The sequence below is a fragment of the Eretmochelys imbricata genome, chromosome 8, assembly GCF_965152235.1.
Source record: "Eretmochelys imbricata isolate rEreImb1 chromosome 8, rEreImb1.hap1, whole genome shotgun sequence".
Lineage (NCBI taxonomy): Eukaryota > Metazoa > Chordata > Testudines > Cheloniidae > Eretmochelys > Eretmochelys imbricata.
Genome location: NC_135579.1, coordinates 103,720,171 through 103,735,413, shown reverse-complemented (window position 1 = coordinate 103,735,413; position 15,243 = coordinate 103,720,171). Strand labels below are relative to the sequence as shown.

The 15,243-nt window shown below is 52.0% G+C and overlaps 1 protein-coding gene across 1 annotated transcript in view; it reads right to left on the bottom strand.

Moving 5' to 3' along the window:
• The window catches only part of PIK3R3 (phosphoinositide-3-kinase regulatory subunit 3), a 353,494-nt gene that overhangs the window by 173,593 nt on the left and 164,658 nt on the right, over positions 1–15,243 (bottom strand). Inside the window, exons 5-6 of the mRNA XM_077823539.1 lie at positions 7,600–7,801; positions 3,251–3,336 (exon numbers count right to left, since the gene is read on the bottom strand). Of these exons, the coding sequence (XP_077679665.1) occupies positions 3,251–3,336; positions 7,600–7,801 (288 nt within the window). The remainder of the gene's footprint in view (positions 1–3,250; positions 3,337–7,599; positions 7,802–15,243) is intronic.

Below are 15,243 nucleotides of genomic sequence, written 5' to 3'. Positions count from 1 at the left end.
TGGGACTGCCTATGATGGCATGTGGTCCTTAGGTGACTGCCCGTAGCAAAAATCCCCAACTGCTGGAGACTGAGTTACTGCAGAGAATTCTTTCCCAAATACCTGCCTGCTGGGTCTTGCCCACATGCTCAGGGTCTAACTGATCACCATATTTGGGGTCTGGAAGGAATTTTCCTCTGGGTCAGATTGGCAGACACCCTGGGTTTTTTTTGCCTTCCTTTGAGGCATGGGGCACAGGTCACTTGCAGGTTTAAACCAGTGTAAATGGTGGATTCTCTGTAACTTGAAGTCTTTAAACCATGATTTGAGGACTTCAGTAACTCAGCCAGAGGTCAGGGGTCTATCACAGGAGTGGGTGGGTGCGGTTCTTTTGTTCTGTAATGTGCAGGAGGTCAGACTTGATGATCATGATGGTCCCTTGGGGTCTTAAGGCCTATGAATCTAAAGAACAACCTATGAGCTGTTCATTGAGCCTGGCCGTTATTCTTGGGGTGTGACTGGTCACCGAAATCACAAGGCTCCCTGACTGGATTTCAAACTTAAAAAAACAACAACCAAAAACCAAGAAGATAATGAATGATGGATCACAAATGCCACATTTTTACAGTAGATAAAAATTATCGATGAATAATCTTGCGTTAAAAAAGGGAGAAGTTTTGGGATCCGGGAATATTTGAATAAGCCAGTGGTGATCTAAATTCCAGTGAAAATTTAACAACACGACTCACACAAACACAACTGAACAAACTCTCCAAGGTGATTCATGAGCATCTATTCACCAGTCTCTTGTCTATCAACCAACCAGTTCTACTCACAACCATGTTTTCACTCCATCCCTGGTTCTACACTTGGAGCTAACTGGCAAAGTGTTTTGCTTGCACTTGTGATTCTTCCAAATTGCGTGCAGCAAATTGAGTGCAGCCCTCATCTTCTCAGCCGGGGGAGGCCAACCTGAGCCTGAGAAGGAGCCAGAATTTACCAATGTACGTTGCCAAAGAGCCACAGTAATCAGTCAGCAGCCCCCCCATCAGCTCCCCCCACCCCGCACCCAGTGGATCCCGCTCACTGGCAGCCCCGATCAGCGCCTCCCACTCCCTCCCCGCACCTCCTGATCAGCTGTTTCGTGGCGTGCAGGAGGCTCTGGGGGGAGGGGGAGAAGCGAGGGCATGGCTGGCTCAGAGGAGGGCGCAGGAAGGGGTGGAGTGGGGGCAGGGCCTGTGGCAGAGCCAGGGGTAGAGCAGTGAGCACCCCCCGGCACATTGGAAAGTTGTTGCCTGTAGCTCCAGCCCCGGAGTCGGTGCCTAGACAAGGAGCCGCATGTTAACGTCTGAAGAGCCGCATGGGGCTCCGGAGCCCCAGGTTGGCCACCCCTGCTCTCAGCGGTCGTAATATTAGCTTTACTTGCAGTACATTATTCAGCCTCTAGGTGGCTCTGTGTGGCGTACAGAGCCCAAACAGGTTGTGGGGACCGGTAAACAAAGGAAACAAAGTGAGAACTCAAGCTGTGGGGAAGCCGGATTGTATCTACAGTTTGTAAGTGTTTTCTCCGTATTTCATGCTCTTCAACTACACGTAGTTTTCATGAGGACGGTTTTGATTCTCTAATGAATCCAGCCCAAGATATAAGAGCCCATCTACTTTACTGTTATTAAATTTTTAAAATCTGTAATGTACAAACTCATCACAATCTCTGAAGGTGTTTCTGGTGATTTAAGAATGAGCCATATATTAAGCAACACACCTGACCAGAGGAGTCAGGTTGGACAATGTCTTTCCATCCCACCAAAGGGCACAACCTGCTCACTTATGTGCTGTCAATATAAACGTCACCAGTAGGTTGGACACGGAAAATCGGATGGTGACCTAAATTCAGCTGAACCGAAGAGAAAAATAAACTCCATTGTGAGCGTGTCTACTTTAATTGCATACATTTCATTGATTCCTAAGTGATGCTGCCACAGAATTTCTAGCGGGCTGTACCCCAATGCCCCAGAAACGAACCCTGCCATGCGATTTAGACTTGTTCGACACAGGCAACATTAAGGAGTGTAGGAAACTCACGACTAGCTTTCTAAAGGGACAGACGTTACGGACACTTTGCAGACAAGCCGTGGACACCAACCACTCTTTTGAAATTCATTATTCTCACGAGAAGAGGATGAACGTTAGAAAAATCGACTATATTCCTCTAGCCCAGAGCCAACGGGCTTTTGTAATCTCAACTCCATCTTCAGAGCTAAAACCGGTTTGTTGGATGCAAGTGACAGAAAACCTCCCCTCTAAATGACTAGATGACCTCCAGAGGTCCCTTCCAACTCTGATATTCTAAATGGCTCAACGGTAAAGGCAGGAGGCCCTTGGGATCATGTCTGGAGAGATCCCTTGTAGAAACAACCCCAGTCCAGTTGTACCCCCACCTCCCCCATGGCCAGAGCCTGTGGCCCCTGCCTCATTGTGACCTCACTGATCTCTGCACGTCAGATGACACGTGTAAGCAAGATCAGAAGCACCAAGACCAAGAGCACAGAAAATAACCCTCCTGCGAGCCAGACTGCTGTACAATACAGCAGAGCCTGCAAACAACTTCCCCTTCCCTCCCGTGCTCGGCTCCTTTCAAAGTCAACCCTCCCCAACAACACCCCAGGAACATCAGCTCTGCCATTCCCTGAAGAGCAATTAAAAAAATCCCCAGCTGCCAGCGCCAGCCCCAGTGCACAGTCAGATGCTAACGACCAACCTCCCGTGCACAAAGACAGAGAAGAGAGGAAGCCCTGGATCTCCCGTCTCCGCCCTGGGCAGGGTGACCACCTTCCAAATTGCCAGAGGGGCATCTTGATCACCAAAGCAGGCAGGGAATAGCTTATGTCTGGTGAGGAACTCCCTGGATACTAACCCCCTCCCTTGCTAATATCACCAACAGTCCCTTAAGGTGAAGTTGGTTAAGTCATGACCTCATCTGCTTTTGATGCATCTTAATACGTTCTAGGAAGGTCACCTCTGAGCATGAAACAGCCTTCTCCATCCACATACGCAACTGATAATGACGAGAATTAATCTGCACAAGGCCCAGAGAATCCTGCTTCTCCCTCCCAGCAGCTAGAGAAGCAATCAATGTGCTGAGAGGTGCGTACGGGATGGGACGCCTTTATCTTCATTCCCTGATGGATTCCGCAAGCGTTGTGCTCAGGCCCGCTGCAATCTACGCCCTGCTATTCCCCACCTCGCCCCGCGTTTCCGGATAGTTTCCTACCGGGTGCAGCTTGCATCTCGGCCACGCCTCCAGCCACAATGAGAGCCTCGATGATCTTTGCATGGTGTTCTGAGTTCACCTCCGTGCTGTGAAGAGAAGGCGGTGGAAGGTGAGGAGAGAGCTCTGAGAAGGGACAGTCTGAGCTGACTGGTTAGGGATATGGCCTGCGAGACAGACAAGCCATGGGGCTCTTCATAGGTCCTGAAGACCGGACGGGAGAGTGACACCACCTGGAAATACAAATGTTCTCCAGACAAGGGAGCGGGCCGTGGCTCTCTTCCTGAGGAGGAGCAGGGCCTTTAAGGAGTTCATCTGAAAGCACCAAACTTCCCCACACCCTTGTTCCGCGGGAGGGGGCTGTGAATAAATCCAGAGGTGCTGCATGTTAGTAGCCACAACGCTTGTGTTACCATCGCCTCACGCTGCTTCCCTGGTTCTGGACACTCAGGGGTCAGTGGAACCTTCTATTTGTCCTTTCAGGGAATGGCCTTCGATTCCTGCCGCAATCCCGTGGGGCTTGAAATTACAGCTCCCAAACCGGCTATATTCAGGGGTGCCGGAAGCTCCCTACAAGTGAGGGGGCCACTGAAGCCCGAACTGTGGTCCCACCCCACCACACTGCCCGTTCCCTGCCTGAGGCCCTGCTCCTGTTTCTCCCCAAGCCTCTGTCCTCGCACGGCCCATTTTCCCCCGAGGCCCCGCCCTCACACTGCCCCTTCTTCCTGAGCCCCTGTGCCGCCTCTTCCCCCGAGGCCCCGCCCCTTCCCCTGAGGCCCCACCTCCCGCACCGCCTCTTCCCCTGGGGCCCCACCCCCATGCCGCCTCTTCCCAGAGGTCCCGCCTCCCACACCGCCTCGTCTCCCCAAGGCCCCACCTCCCGCTCACTCCTCTCCACCCCCTCCTCCTCATCACTTGCCCTTATGGCTGGTAAAATTTGGGAGGGCCTAGCCCTCTTTTAAAAGTGATGGGGTCATGGCCCCCTGACCCCCCCCCCGGCTATATTCCCAATAACAATTGTATCAGCGAAGGCGTCGGCACCATGGCTGGGTACTGGTAATAGCATGCCGGGCTTGACACCCCAGAATAGGGGATGGGAAGGGAGATTACGCCCAGGATTAAATGTGTCTAGGCAATAGGTGGGTTTCTAACACGTTTGCAAAGCGTGCGTGGGTGGGTGAGATTCTGTGGCCTGCGTTGTGCAGGAGGTCAGACTGGATGATCATAATGGTCCCTTCTGACCTTAATATCTAATACCTATGAATCAAAGCCGCGTGTGGCTACTCCACAGAACGACCAAAGGTGTGTAGCAAGCATTCATGAAGGGCCAATGGCAAGCTTTACAAACATGTTGGCTAAGGAGAGTGGATTGTCCATTTGCTCGAGGTAGAAAACTCTAGTACAGACAAGCCCTTAGAAAACCCCGAAGAAGTGCCAGAGCAATGGCTGCGAGACACCTGGGTCTGTTAACCAATCCCACCGTAACTGAGTGCAGGGCTGGGTACAGGGCATGGCAGGCAAGATTTCAAATATCAACGCTCACAGCAGAAAAGCTTCTCATTCATTTTTAGGGGACAACCCCTTCACTATTTCCTTCCAGAGTCAGGCAGTGTGGCCAGTGGGTGGGGCACGGGAAGGGGATATGGAAGACCTGAGCTCTATTCCCAGCTCTGCCACTATGCCTCAGTGTCCCATCTGTAAAATGGGGATAATGATCCCTGCTTTGAGATCTATAGATAAAAAGCTCTGTGCAATCTGCTTAATAAGTTCTATGTTCTTGTGTAAGTTGCTGGCTATGCATGTATGATAATACACACATTAGCTAGCAGCTGGCCTACAGAGAGGATAAGAGCCTGCTACTGCTACAGGCTAAGGGAATTGTTCCCTTAGCTCAGGTGGTTGAGGCCTGTGCATTTGGCAATGAAAGTCCTGGGTTTTAACCCAACCAATTAATTGCCATACACGGGGTTGGTGGGGGGGCGGAATTTTTTAAAATATTGTTATTATGAAGCACTAATGCTTCGGGGAAAGGATGGAGAAATGGTCTGTGCCTGTATGTTTGTGCTGGTAGGTCACCTCGATCTACTACGCACAGCATATGCCGTTATGAGCAGGATCTAAACAGCGTCTGTGGCTCAGCAGCAACCTGATGGGACCTGCCTGCCTGACCAGCCTCTCGGGGCTGGGTCGGGTCTGATGACCTTCTCCTGCCCGTGGGCTTGGCTCAGCAGCCGCGTGCCCGAACCACTGGCCGTCACCACCTCGCCGCACACGCGTGCTGTGGAGTGATTGTGCCGAGGAGTTACAGAGCCTCCCACTCCACAACACGCACACAGAGCGGCGGGGGCAGCGTCTGGCTGGCAGATTCGGCAGAGCCGGGACAGAAAACAACTCAACCCCCCCAGGCTGGGCTTGGAGTGGGGTCAGGCTTAAATCTTAGGCACGAGCAGAGCTCTACACCCTGGGGTGGGGGAGGAATAGGCTCTCTGAACAAAATCACTAAGGTCCTGGTTCAGAAAGGCATCTCTGTTCGGGAAGAGCACTGAAGCACATCCTGAACTTAAACCCCATTACAGTCAGTGCGACTTTGGCTTGCACTTCAGTGCGTCACAGAATTGGGGCCACAAACCCAGAGCCGTGACCCTCTGTGTGAAATCACAGCTGGTGGCTCTGCAAAGGGCTGTGAGGTCAGAGGGGCTTGTGATGGGATGTTTTGCTTTTCTGCAGCTCATTTCAATGAAAGCTCTCAAAGCACTCCAAAAGAGCAGGCAGTTCAGCCTCACTCACCTGGGAGCCAGGCCAGTGTTGGGATTATACCCATTTTACAGACAGGCAAAGTGAGGCCAAATGCCCCAGGTTTCACAGCAAGCCAGCGACAGAAGCAGGAATAGAACCCAGGCGTCCTAGCATTCCCATCGCTGCTCCTACCCCTAAACAAACCCTGCTTTCGATATTGTGGCAGGGGAACAAGAGGCAGCAGAGGAACTGTTCGGAAATAAAAAAGATGGGGGGAAAAACTACCCTCCCGAAGATAACACATGCAAAACTCCTTCCTAAAGAGCACGTCTTTTCCCTCCAGCAGGCCGCCACACTCCAGGACGGCGCTACAAGGCTCCGACACCGCAGGCCTATTTCATTTTAAGAAATTAACAGCCTCCTCAACGGCAAAGGGGAGAACGGGTGGACTGGGTTTTTCCCCCATGAGCGGACAGTTTTTAAACCTCCTTCAAGGACCAAATGGCCTGTTGTTAAAGGGACGTTGTCAAATAGCTGAAGCCTTCCAGCTGCCTCACCTTGAACTTGTCACGGAGGAATGGCATCCGAGGCTGGATATCAGCCGGGTTTGGGTTAGCCCTGTGCTCGTTTGGAGCTGGACAGCGTCCGAGAAGGGACACGAGTTCTGTTCTATGAGCAGGGACCACAGGCCAGTTCCTAACGAGCAGCTGCCTGTGGTACCAGCATCGTTGACAGAGCTGGAGACAGCTTCAGCAGAGAGGCATGAGGAGAAAAGGGCCATAGAGCCGGAGCTAGGGTCGACACGAATGGTTCGTATTAGGGTAGAGTGGCCAACGCACAGGCGAACTGAACCAGGGACCTCCGGAGGTAAAAGCACACCCAGGCTGCTACAGATCGACTTACACTCCCTAGCTGGGCTGTATCACAGTGGTTCTCAACCAGGGGTCTGCTGCCCCCTGGCAGGCCCGTGAGCTGGTTTCAGGGGGCACAGGGCCCTGAGCCCTGGCACCCCCATGGGGCTGAAACCAGAGCAGAGTCGTGAGGAGCCCTGAGCCCGGGTGCCCCCCCACACCCGCGGGGCTGAAGCCAGGAATGGAGCTGTGGGGCTGAAGCCCTGGTGCTCCCCCGTGGGTCTAAAACCCTGAGCCCTGGTTTCCCTGCAGGACAGAAGCCCGGACCCCTGAGACTCCCCCACCCCACAGCTGAAGCCCCAGCCCGCCCATGCCTGGTGGCTGAAGTCCAGAGCCCCGAGTTCCCCCACCCCTCCGCAGCTGAAGCCCTGAGCCCTGCAGGGCTAAAGCCTCAAGCCTTTCCCCCGCCAAGGTGACTGAAGCCAGGAACCCCGAGGCGCCCTCCCGCAGGGCCCTGGAGTTTTTATAGTATACTGGGGGGAGGAGGAGGGCTCAGAAAGAAAAAGATTGAGAACCCCTGTTGTCACAGACTCATGTCATGTGCTGATCCGACGCAGAAAGGGCTCTGTCAGCCCCACTTGACAGTGGATTACCACAGCACGTAGCGGCCCTGCTGAGACCACAGCCCCGTCCCGCCCCCCACCCGGTGCTAGGCACTGTCCATATGTTATAACAAGAGCCAGGAGCGTCTCAAAGCCAGCTCACCATGATGCAGGCGGGCGGAAAAGCACCTCGCCGAAGAGCTCCCCCAGGGCCCTGGGGGTGAGGTGGCTTTTGCTGCTGTTCTGACCCAGTTTGCAGAAATGGCTGGTGAGGTGCTGCAGGAGGAGGCCATGCTGCTGGGGGAAGGTGGGCGACTCCAGGACCATCTTCACCCGCTGGCCGCACTCTTCCAGGCTCTGGGTTTCTGTAGGGGAGGAGAACAAAAGGGAAGGAAGCTTTTAGCCCAGGGAAGAGCATCCCAGCACCAAGCCCAGGGGGCTGGGGAAAAGTTTGTTACCCAGGCCGCTCAGGTGAGATTTATTTCCCATTGGCCAGCCTCATTCCTCTCCACACTACAGATCAGGGGTTTAGCATACTCAGGGCTGGGTTGACTGTCACAGCGGCTGACCGTACTGCAGGTGAGGGTCGCCCGTCTGCCAGCACCAGCCCTCAGGTCTTGAGTGGTCCCTAAACGTTGTGACGGCCCCTTTGCCCAGCAGTGAATTTCACCCTGAAAGAGCAGCTGCATTCTACATCTGGCTGGCCAAACACCCACGTGGTCCTGGTGATGTGTCCACCCTGGGAAACGGCCAGGATTTTATCTGCCCAAGAGTCTCTGGGCAAGGCTTTCAACGCAGCCCAAACCCCTTTGCAACAGCTGTAACACACACCGCTTAGCCTCTACACCCCCACCCCCCACGTCCCTGCAACTTCCCCGCTGCCACTTCACGTCCCAGCCCCTCAGAACTAAGCCTACCTTTCATGTTGTTAATTCTTTGTAGCGCGCCCTTTATGTTCCGCCCTGGGAACTGCGGCTGTTTACCCCCATGCCTGTAAGGTTATTTCATGAGCTCACCCAAGCCAGGCTGTGCCACAGAGCGGGCTGGCCCTTGTTTTACAGAAAATAAATGGCCACAACTCAAAATGGCCACCTGGGTGCTAAAGATCAATAGTCCTTTATTGAGACAACCAAAATACTGGCCGTGTGAGGCTCCTGACCAGGGCAGGTGTCTTGTGTTAAGACAGGGAGACCCATCCTTTCCCATCACAGTTTCACCCAGAACTGGCCTTTGAAAGAAGCAATCAGTTCTTTTTAATCTGGCCTGCCGGGCCCTGATTGGCCCCTGCCTGCTCCCAGCCCTTCTGGCCACTGGAGGACCAAGTCTCACTGGTTCCACAAGCAGCTGATCCTGTGGGCGGGGAGCTTCCTTAGGTAACCCCTAGAGGTCTAAACTTGCTGCTCTTCTCTTCCAAAAGGACCCACTTCATAGGGCAGAGTGTGTTTATAAAAGTGGGCTTGCAATCACCATAACTTCACCCCCAACTTTGTCTCCCGTGTTCCTCGGTTTAGTGCCAACGTGACGTGTGTTCCCTGCAAATTTGGTATCTCTCCCCTTCCCTTTTATTGCCAACGGTTATTTATGCCAGAAAGAGAGAGTCATCATGCAGAGGTTGCCGAGAGAGTTCTTTAAGCCGAAGAGTTGAGCCTTACACCATTTTAAGATCCCGGCATGAATAACCATTTGTGTGTCCCCCCTCCTTGGTCCCACACTGGGGCTCTCGCGCAGATGTACCCAGCTTTCGGACACAGGAAGCACAACTACCCCGCATCACACTGGGTCAAGAAAAGGCTGAAATGCTAACACTGATTTCTAGTCATTCCAGACCCACTCCGCTGATCTCGGCACGGTGAGTCTAAATTCCCCCTGGGGTAACAGAGAGCAGAATCTGGCCACATGCAAATACATTCCATTTCAACCTGCATGATTCCAAAGCACTTTACCGACTGCATAGAGGAACCCCTTCAGCCACCGCTGAAATGCAGCCGCCTCTAGGGTGGCACATGGCAGCTGTTTAACAGCAAACAGTGACTCAGCAGTTTCGGACAGGAAATGAAGAATTCCATGTACAAGGGAAGCTGCAGGGGAATTTAAGCAGGCACCGTCTAATGACCCACAGTGGATTTTGCCCAGGATGGGCCCTTACACCTACACGGAGAAGGATTTGTGCGCTGTAGTTTATAAAAGTGAAATTGCCTCTGTCAGTGGGACTTGGGGAGGATTTATGTGGCCACATGCTTGCAATATAGTTTTGAGTACCATCTTGTACAATGAAAGCATCACAGGGCATTTCCTGGCTGACTATGATCTATACCTGGCAGGGGAATAAGGGAAGCCTGTGGGTGCTAGTAAGTCACTCAGAGGGTACGCCAGGGGCCGAAGAAGAATCATTGTGCCAAATGGGACTGTGGCAGTTTCAGACTGTAGGATTTTTTTATGGTAACCTGCAAAGGGGGGCTGGGCAATGGGTGAGTGCCCTTTATTTTTGCTTCTTTATGCTACATGAAGCAGGCTAGAAAGGTCTGGGGTGGTAAAATATGTTGGTTTTCTGCTGGCATTCGAACTCCTGTTCTTGTCTATGCTGAATCTCCCCGGATGACTGGCGCGGGGAGGAGAATTATGTCATCGCAGGCTATGCTGCTGTGATTGTTCCAGACTCGGGGGGTTTTATATGGTTTCTATCAACTCTTGAGCCAGTGGGAAAATTTCAACGTTTGGGCCTAGAAAGGCCACAAAAACATCATAAAAATGTTGGCATACTTTTACCAGCTATGTAGCTGGCAGGAGAAAATTCAGTTTGAACAGGGGGAAGAAATGGATGTTTCATGAATATTTTCTCAAAGATGTCATCCCACTTTTCAAACTAATTGAATCCTATTTAATTCCACTGTCGAACGAACCCTTTGGAGAAAGGCTGTCTTTGACAAAGATCCAAATGCCTCTTCCTTTTCAATCAGAAGCTTTATTCCTCCCTTGATTCTCCAAGGAGTCCTCCAGCAGAGCCAAGTGAGAACAGAGCTGATATTCTTGCTGTTTCTTAGGTTAAAAAATTAACAGCAGAAAAGCAACCCTTTCAGGCTTTCTGTATAGATCAGAAAGAAGTGAAAAAAAAAGACACAGTGCTCTTTCTTTTCCCTTTGCAGGTCTCCTTTAAGGGAGGTTAAGAGTCAGAGGCGATCATACTTCAGGTCACCAATGCAGGCCATCAAACTGCGGTGCTGCCATAGGCATGGCACGAAGCCATGAAATCCCAATGAACACGGGGCCCTGACCGAGGACACAGGTCGGAGCTTTGCAAATCTGGACAATAACTTGCATTCCAGGACAGGCAGCAACCCCATCCAGGCACGACAGACGGATCTGGAAATAGGCTTTGAAGAGAGTCAGGGACTCAGTCAGATCAGCCTGGTTCTCCACTTCCTGGCAGCTTATCTCGTCATTTGCACCAGGCACAAAGAGCAGTGTGACTGCACAGCACGCAGGGCAAGGCGGGATCGGTCCCGGAGAGGTCACATTTTCAGACACCGTCACTGCTTTGGGGTGTCTGAAATCATGCACCCCCAAAAATCAAGGAACCCCAAATTAGGGGCCACTTTGAAAAATTTGACCTAGCTCAGCTCAGTGGAAGTCAGGACTAGACGCCCCAGAGGTTAGGGCACTAGTGTAGGACTTGAAAGGCCTGGGTTCAAGCCCCTGGTCCATCACACTCCCTTAGCCTCTCTGTGCCTCAGTTTCCTCTCTGTACAATGGGGGTAACAGCCCTATATTACTTAGGGTGACCAGACAGCAAGTGTGTAAAATCGGGACAGGGGATGAGGGGTAATAGGAGCCTATGTAAGAAAAAGACCCCAAAATCGGGACTGTCCCTATAAAATCGGGACATCTGGTCACCCTAGTATTACTAGGGGGTGTGAGGCTAAATCCACTACACGTGTGTGGTGCTCAGCTGCTATAGGGATGGAAAAGCACCGAAGAGAGAGAGAGAACCCAGGAGTCCTGCCTTCCAGTCCCCTTGCCTAATCACTAGGCAACACTGCCCAACACATCTCTCCATGGGTATTAGCACTGGGCGGGGCGCGGGGTGATGCCAAGTGGGTATGTGAGCTCAGCTGGCTTGACAGCCTGTGCCTGCGTGGCCTTGCAGCTCATGCGGAATCAGAGCGGGAGTTAAAAAGGCAGGAGCTCAATGAATAACCGAAGCCTCTTTTTTGGGCAAGGGAAGCACCCGCTGCCAGCGAATGCTGACCCGAGGGAGGGTGGCGTCAAGGACACTGGAGGGCTCTAATTAAGCAGAGGCCGGGTGGGGGTGACCAGGAATAGCAGCCAGGGCACAGCCGCACAGCAGACGTGTGATCTTTGCAGCCCTGTGCCTGGCCGCTGAGTGGCGGCTACATTTTCGTGTGGATTCCAGTAGCACCTGGAGGCTCCTGCCCAGAGCAGAGCCCCGTGGTGCTGGGTGTTGTATATATGCCTTCCAGACCCCCAAATGCTGGGGTAGGGGGTGGCTTCAAACCCGAGCTTGGGCACCTCTCTGATCAATCCCATCGCGCCCCTCCCTTCAACATCATCTCACCGTGTCTCTTCTCTTCCACGGGCACTAAGGAGATGCCCAGGCTGCCTGTGGGATGTCGCTCAGCCAAACAATATTAGTAACACCCAGCTCTTCTCTACCACTTGCCACCCGCCCAGCTCCAAGCGCTTTACAAAGTTGTACAGGTGGGGAAACTGAGGCACAGGGAAGTGCTGCGACTTGCCTATGGTCACCCAGGAGGCCAGTGGCCCAGCCAGGAGTAGACTCCTGAGTCCCAGTCCAATGCTCTGTCCCCTAGACCAATAACCGCAGGGAAAAGATTTGATTCCTGCAACTGTCTCCCACCCGCTAAACTGTGTGCCCTCCCCAGGATTACCCATCAGTGTAGGGATATGGCAGACACATGGCACAATGAGCTGCCACCCAGGGCAGCACGCCGGGGGTCACCTCGATGGGCTGGGCAGGAAGAAATTACCCAGCAGCCTCCTTTGCTGGTTCAATACGTAGCAGAGATGCCGGGCAGTGATGCTGCTAAGCCCCTCCCCACCAGCTCCACACCTAGGCACCCCGGCACTGTTTGCTGGTTACAGGTCGCGGGTTGCCACGAATGCGATTTAGCTGATGTCAACTGGTCGGTCACCTAATGTCAGTTCTCAGCAGAGAGCTGCGGATCGCCTCGCCCCAGTCTGCAGTCAGCCTGGGGGCGGGCTCCTCCTGGGAACACTACATACCCGACGGGGGAAATCGGAACCCTTTGCTAAGAAACCAGCTCCCTCGGTGGCCCCATCTCTCCACAGCCACATCTGCACTCATAGCTATGTCTCTGTAGATGTTTCCTACAGCGACAGAGGGTGGGTAACCCACCTTCCCAAGCAGCCGTAGGCAAGTCGACGGAACCGCTTTCCCATCCAGCTGGCTGTGCACCATTGCAGTGTCTGAGAACTTTTAAATGTAAACCAGGCGTTAGCCTCCCAGCTAGGCTGACCTGCCGCAACTACAACAGCATCCGTGGGTTCAGCAAAGCCGTGTAAGGCTCGTCTCTTGGGATACCGTAAACTAGACAAGACAAAACTCTGGGGAGTATACTTCAGGGATCAACCTGGCCTGGTCCCTGTGGTTGGAGTAGGTGGCATCTCATGGGTCTTCTCCATCTCTGATGTCTATCGAAACAAACGTTTCTTTGAGCAAAAGGAACGGTGGTTTTATTCTTAAAGACACAGATATCTGAAAAGGGAGATAGGCCGACTACAGGATAGATAGATAGATAGATAGATAGATAGAGGGGATGTATAGGGATAGATAGATGGGTGTGTATGGGGATGGATAGATAGATAGATAGATAGATTAGATGTGTGTGTATGTGAATAGCTAGATAGCTAGATAGAGGGGGTATATAGGGATAGATAGACTAGATAGATGGGGTGTATAGGGATAGATAGATGGGTGTGTATGGGGATAGATAGATAGATAGATAGATAGATAGATAGATAGATAGATAGAGGGGGTGTATAGGGATAGATAAATGGGTGTGTATGGGGATGGATAGATAGATAGATAGATAGATAGATAGATAGATAGATAGATAGAGGGGGTGTATAGGGATAGATAGATAGATAGATAGATAGATAGATAGATAGATAGATAGATAGATAGATAGATGTGTGTGTATGTGAATAGCTAGATAGCTAGATAGAGGGGGTATATAGGGATAGATAGACTAGATAGATGGGGTGTATAGGGATAGATAGATGGGTGTGTATGGGGATGGATAGATAGATAGATAGATAGATAGATAGATGTGTGTGTATGTGAATAGCTAGATAGCTAGACAGAGGGGGTATATAGGAATAGATAGATTAGATAGATAGATTAACTGCCACTTAGCCAGCTAGCTGGCTGCTGGGTAGATATATATCCTCCCTTTCCAGGACACACCATCTGCTGTTACAGCTCATCCTTGTAAAGTGAACCCAGGAAAGGGGGAGGAGGGGGGAGAAGACCTGGATTTGTGCTGGAAATGGCCCACCTTGATTATCATGCACATTGTGGGGAGAGTGGTCACTTTGGATGAGCTATTACCAGCAGGAGAGTGAGTTTGTGTGTGTACGGGGGTGGGGGGGTGAGAAGGCCTGTATTTGTGCTGGAAATGGTCCACCTTGATTATCATGCACATTGTAGGGAGAGTGGTTGCTTTGGATGAGCTATTACCAGCAGGAGAGTGAGTTTGTGTGTGTGGTTTTTGGAGGGGGATGGGGGGGTGAGAAAACCTGGATTTGTGCTGGAAATGGCCCACCTTGATTATCATACACATTGTAAAGAGAGTGGTCACTTTGGATGGGCTATTACCAGCAGGAGAGTGAGTTTGTGTGGGGGGGGGCGGAGGGTGAGAAAACCTGGATTTGTGCTGGAAATGGCCCAACTTGATGAACACTTTAGATAAGCTATTACCAGCAGGAGAGTGAGTTTGTGTGGGGGGGGGCGGAGGGTGAGAAAACCTGGATTTGTGCTGGAAATGGCCCAACTTGATGAACACTTTAGATAAGCTATTACCAGCAGGAGAGTGGGGTGGGAGGAGGTATTGTTTCATCGTCTCTGTGTATATAATGTCTTCTGCAGTTTCCACAGTATGCATCCGATGAAGTGAGCTGTAGCTCACGAAAGCTCATGCTCAAATAAATTGGTTAGTCTCTAAGGTGCCACAAGTCCTCCTTTTCTTTCTGCGAATACAGACTAACACGGCTGTTACTCTGATAGCAAGACAGGCGCCTCTTAACCACTTGTAACAATAATCATTAATACTAATAATTAACGAGTGGGTCTCGGAGGCACACACGGCAGCAGGATAACAAGGCTGCTGGGACATGGAGAGGGCAGGGCTCTGCATAGCTAACGAGGCTGCTGGGAGAGGAGTTTTGACCGAGGGTTCCAGCTAATGAGACGATTGGGAGAAGGCGAAGGAGAGCCCTGCACTGGAGGAGAGAGGATCACAATTAAAACCAGGCAAAGCAGGCGGCTTATGAGACAATTAAACCCAAAAACGCGGAGGGGGAAGAACAAAACAAAACAAAACAAGCCTGTAGCTCCTCTTGCTGCTTCCCCAGCAGCCTAGTTCCGGGGAGGCAGCGTGGGAAACTGGGTCATCACCACCGCATTTCTTGGAAAGGGGACCAAGGGCGTCACGACAGGTTTGGGCATCTCCGTAGCCAGGTCCTTGCCAGGATTCCTATTCCTGATCAACCCAGGGAGGCCGCATGTTGGCAGAGATGTCTTTCCCAG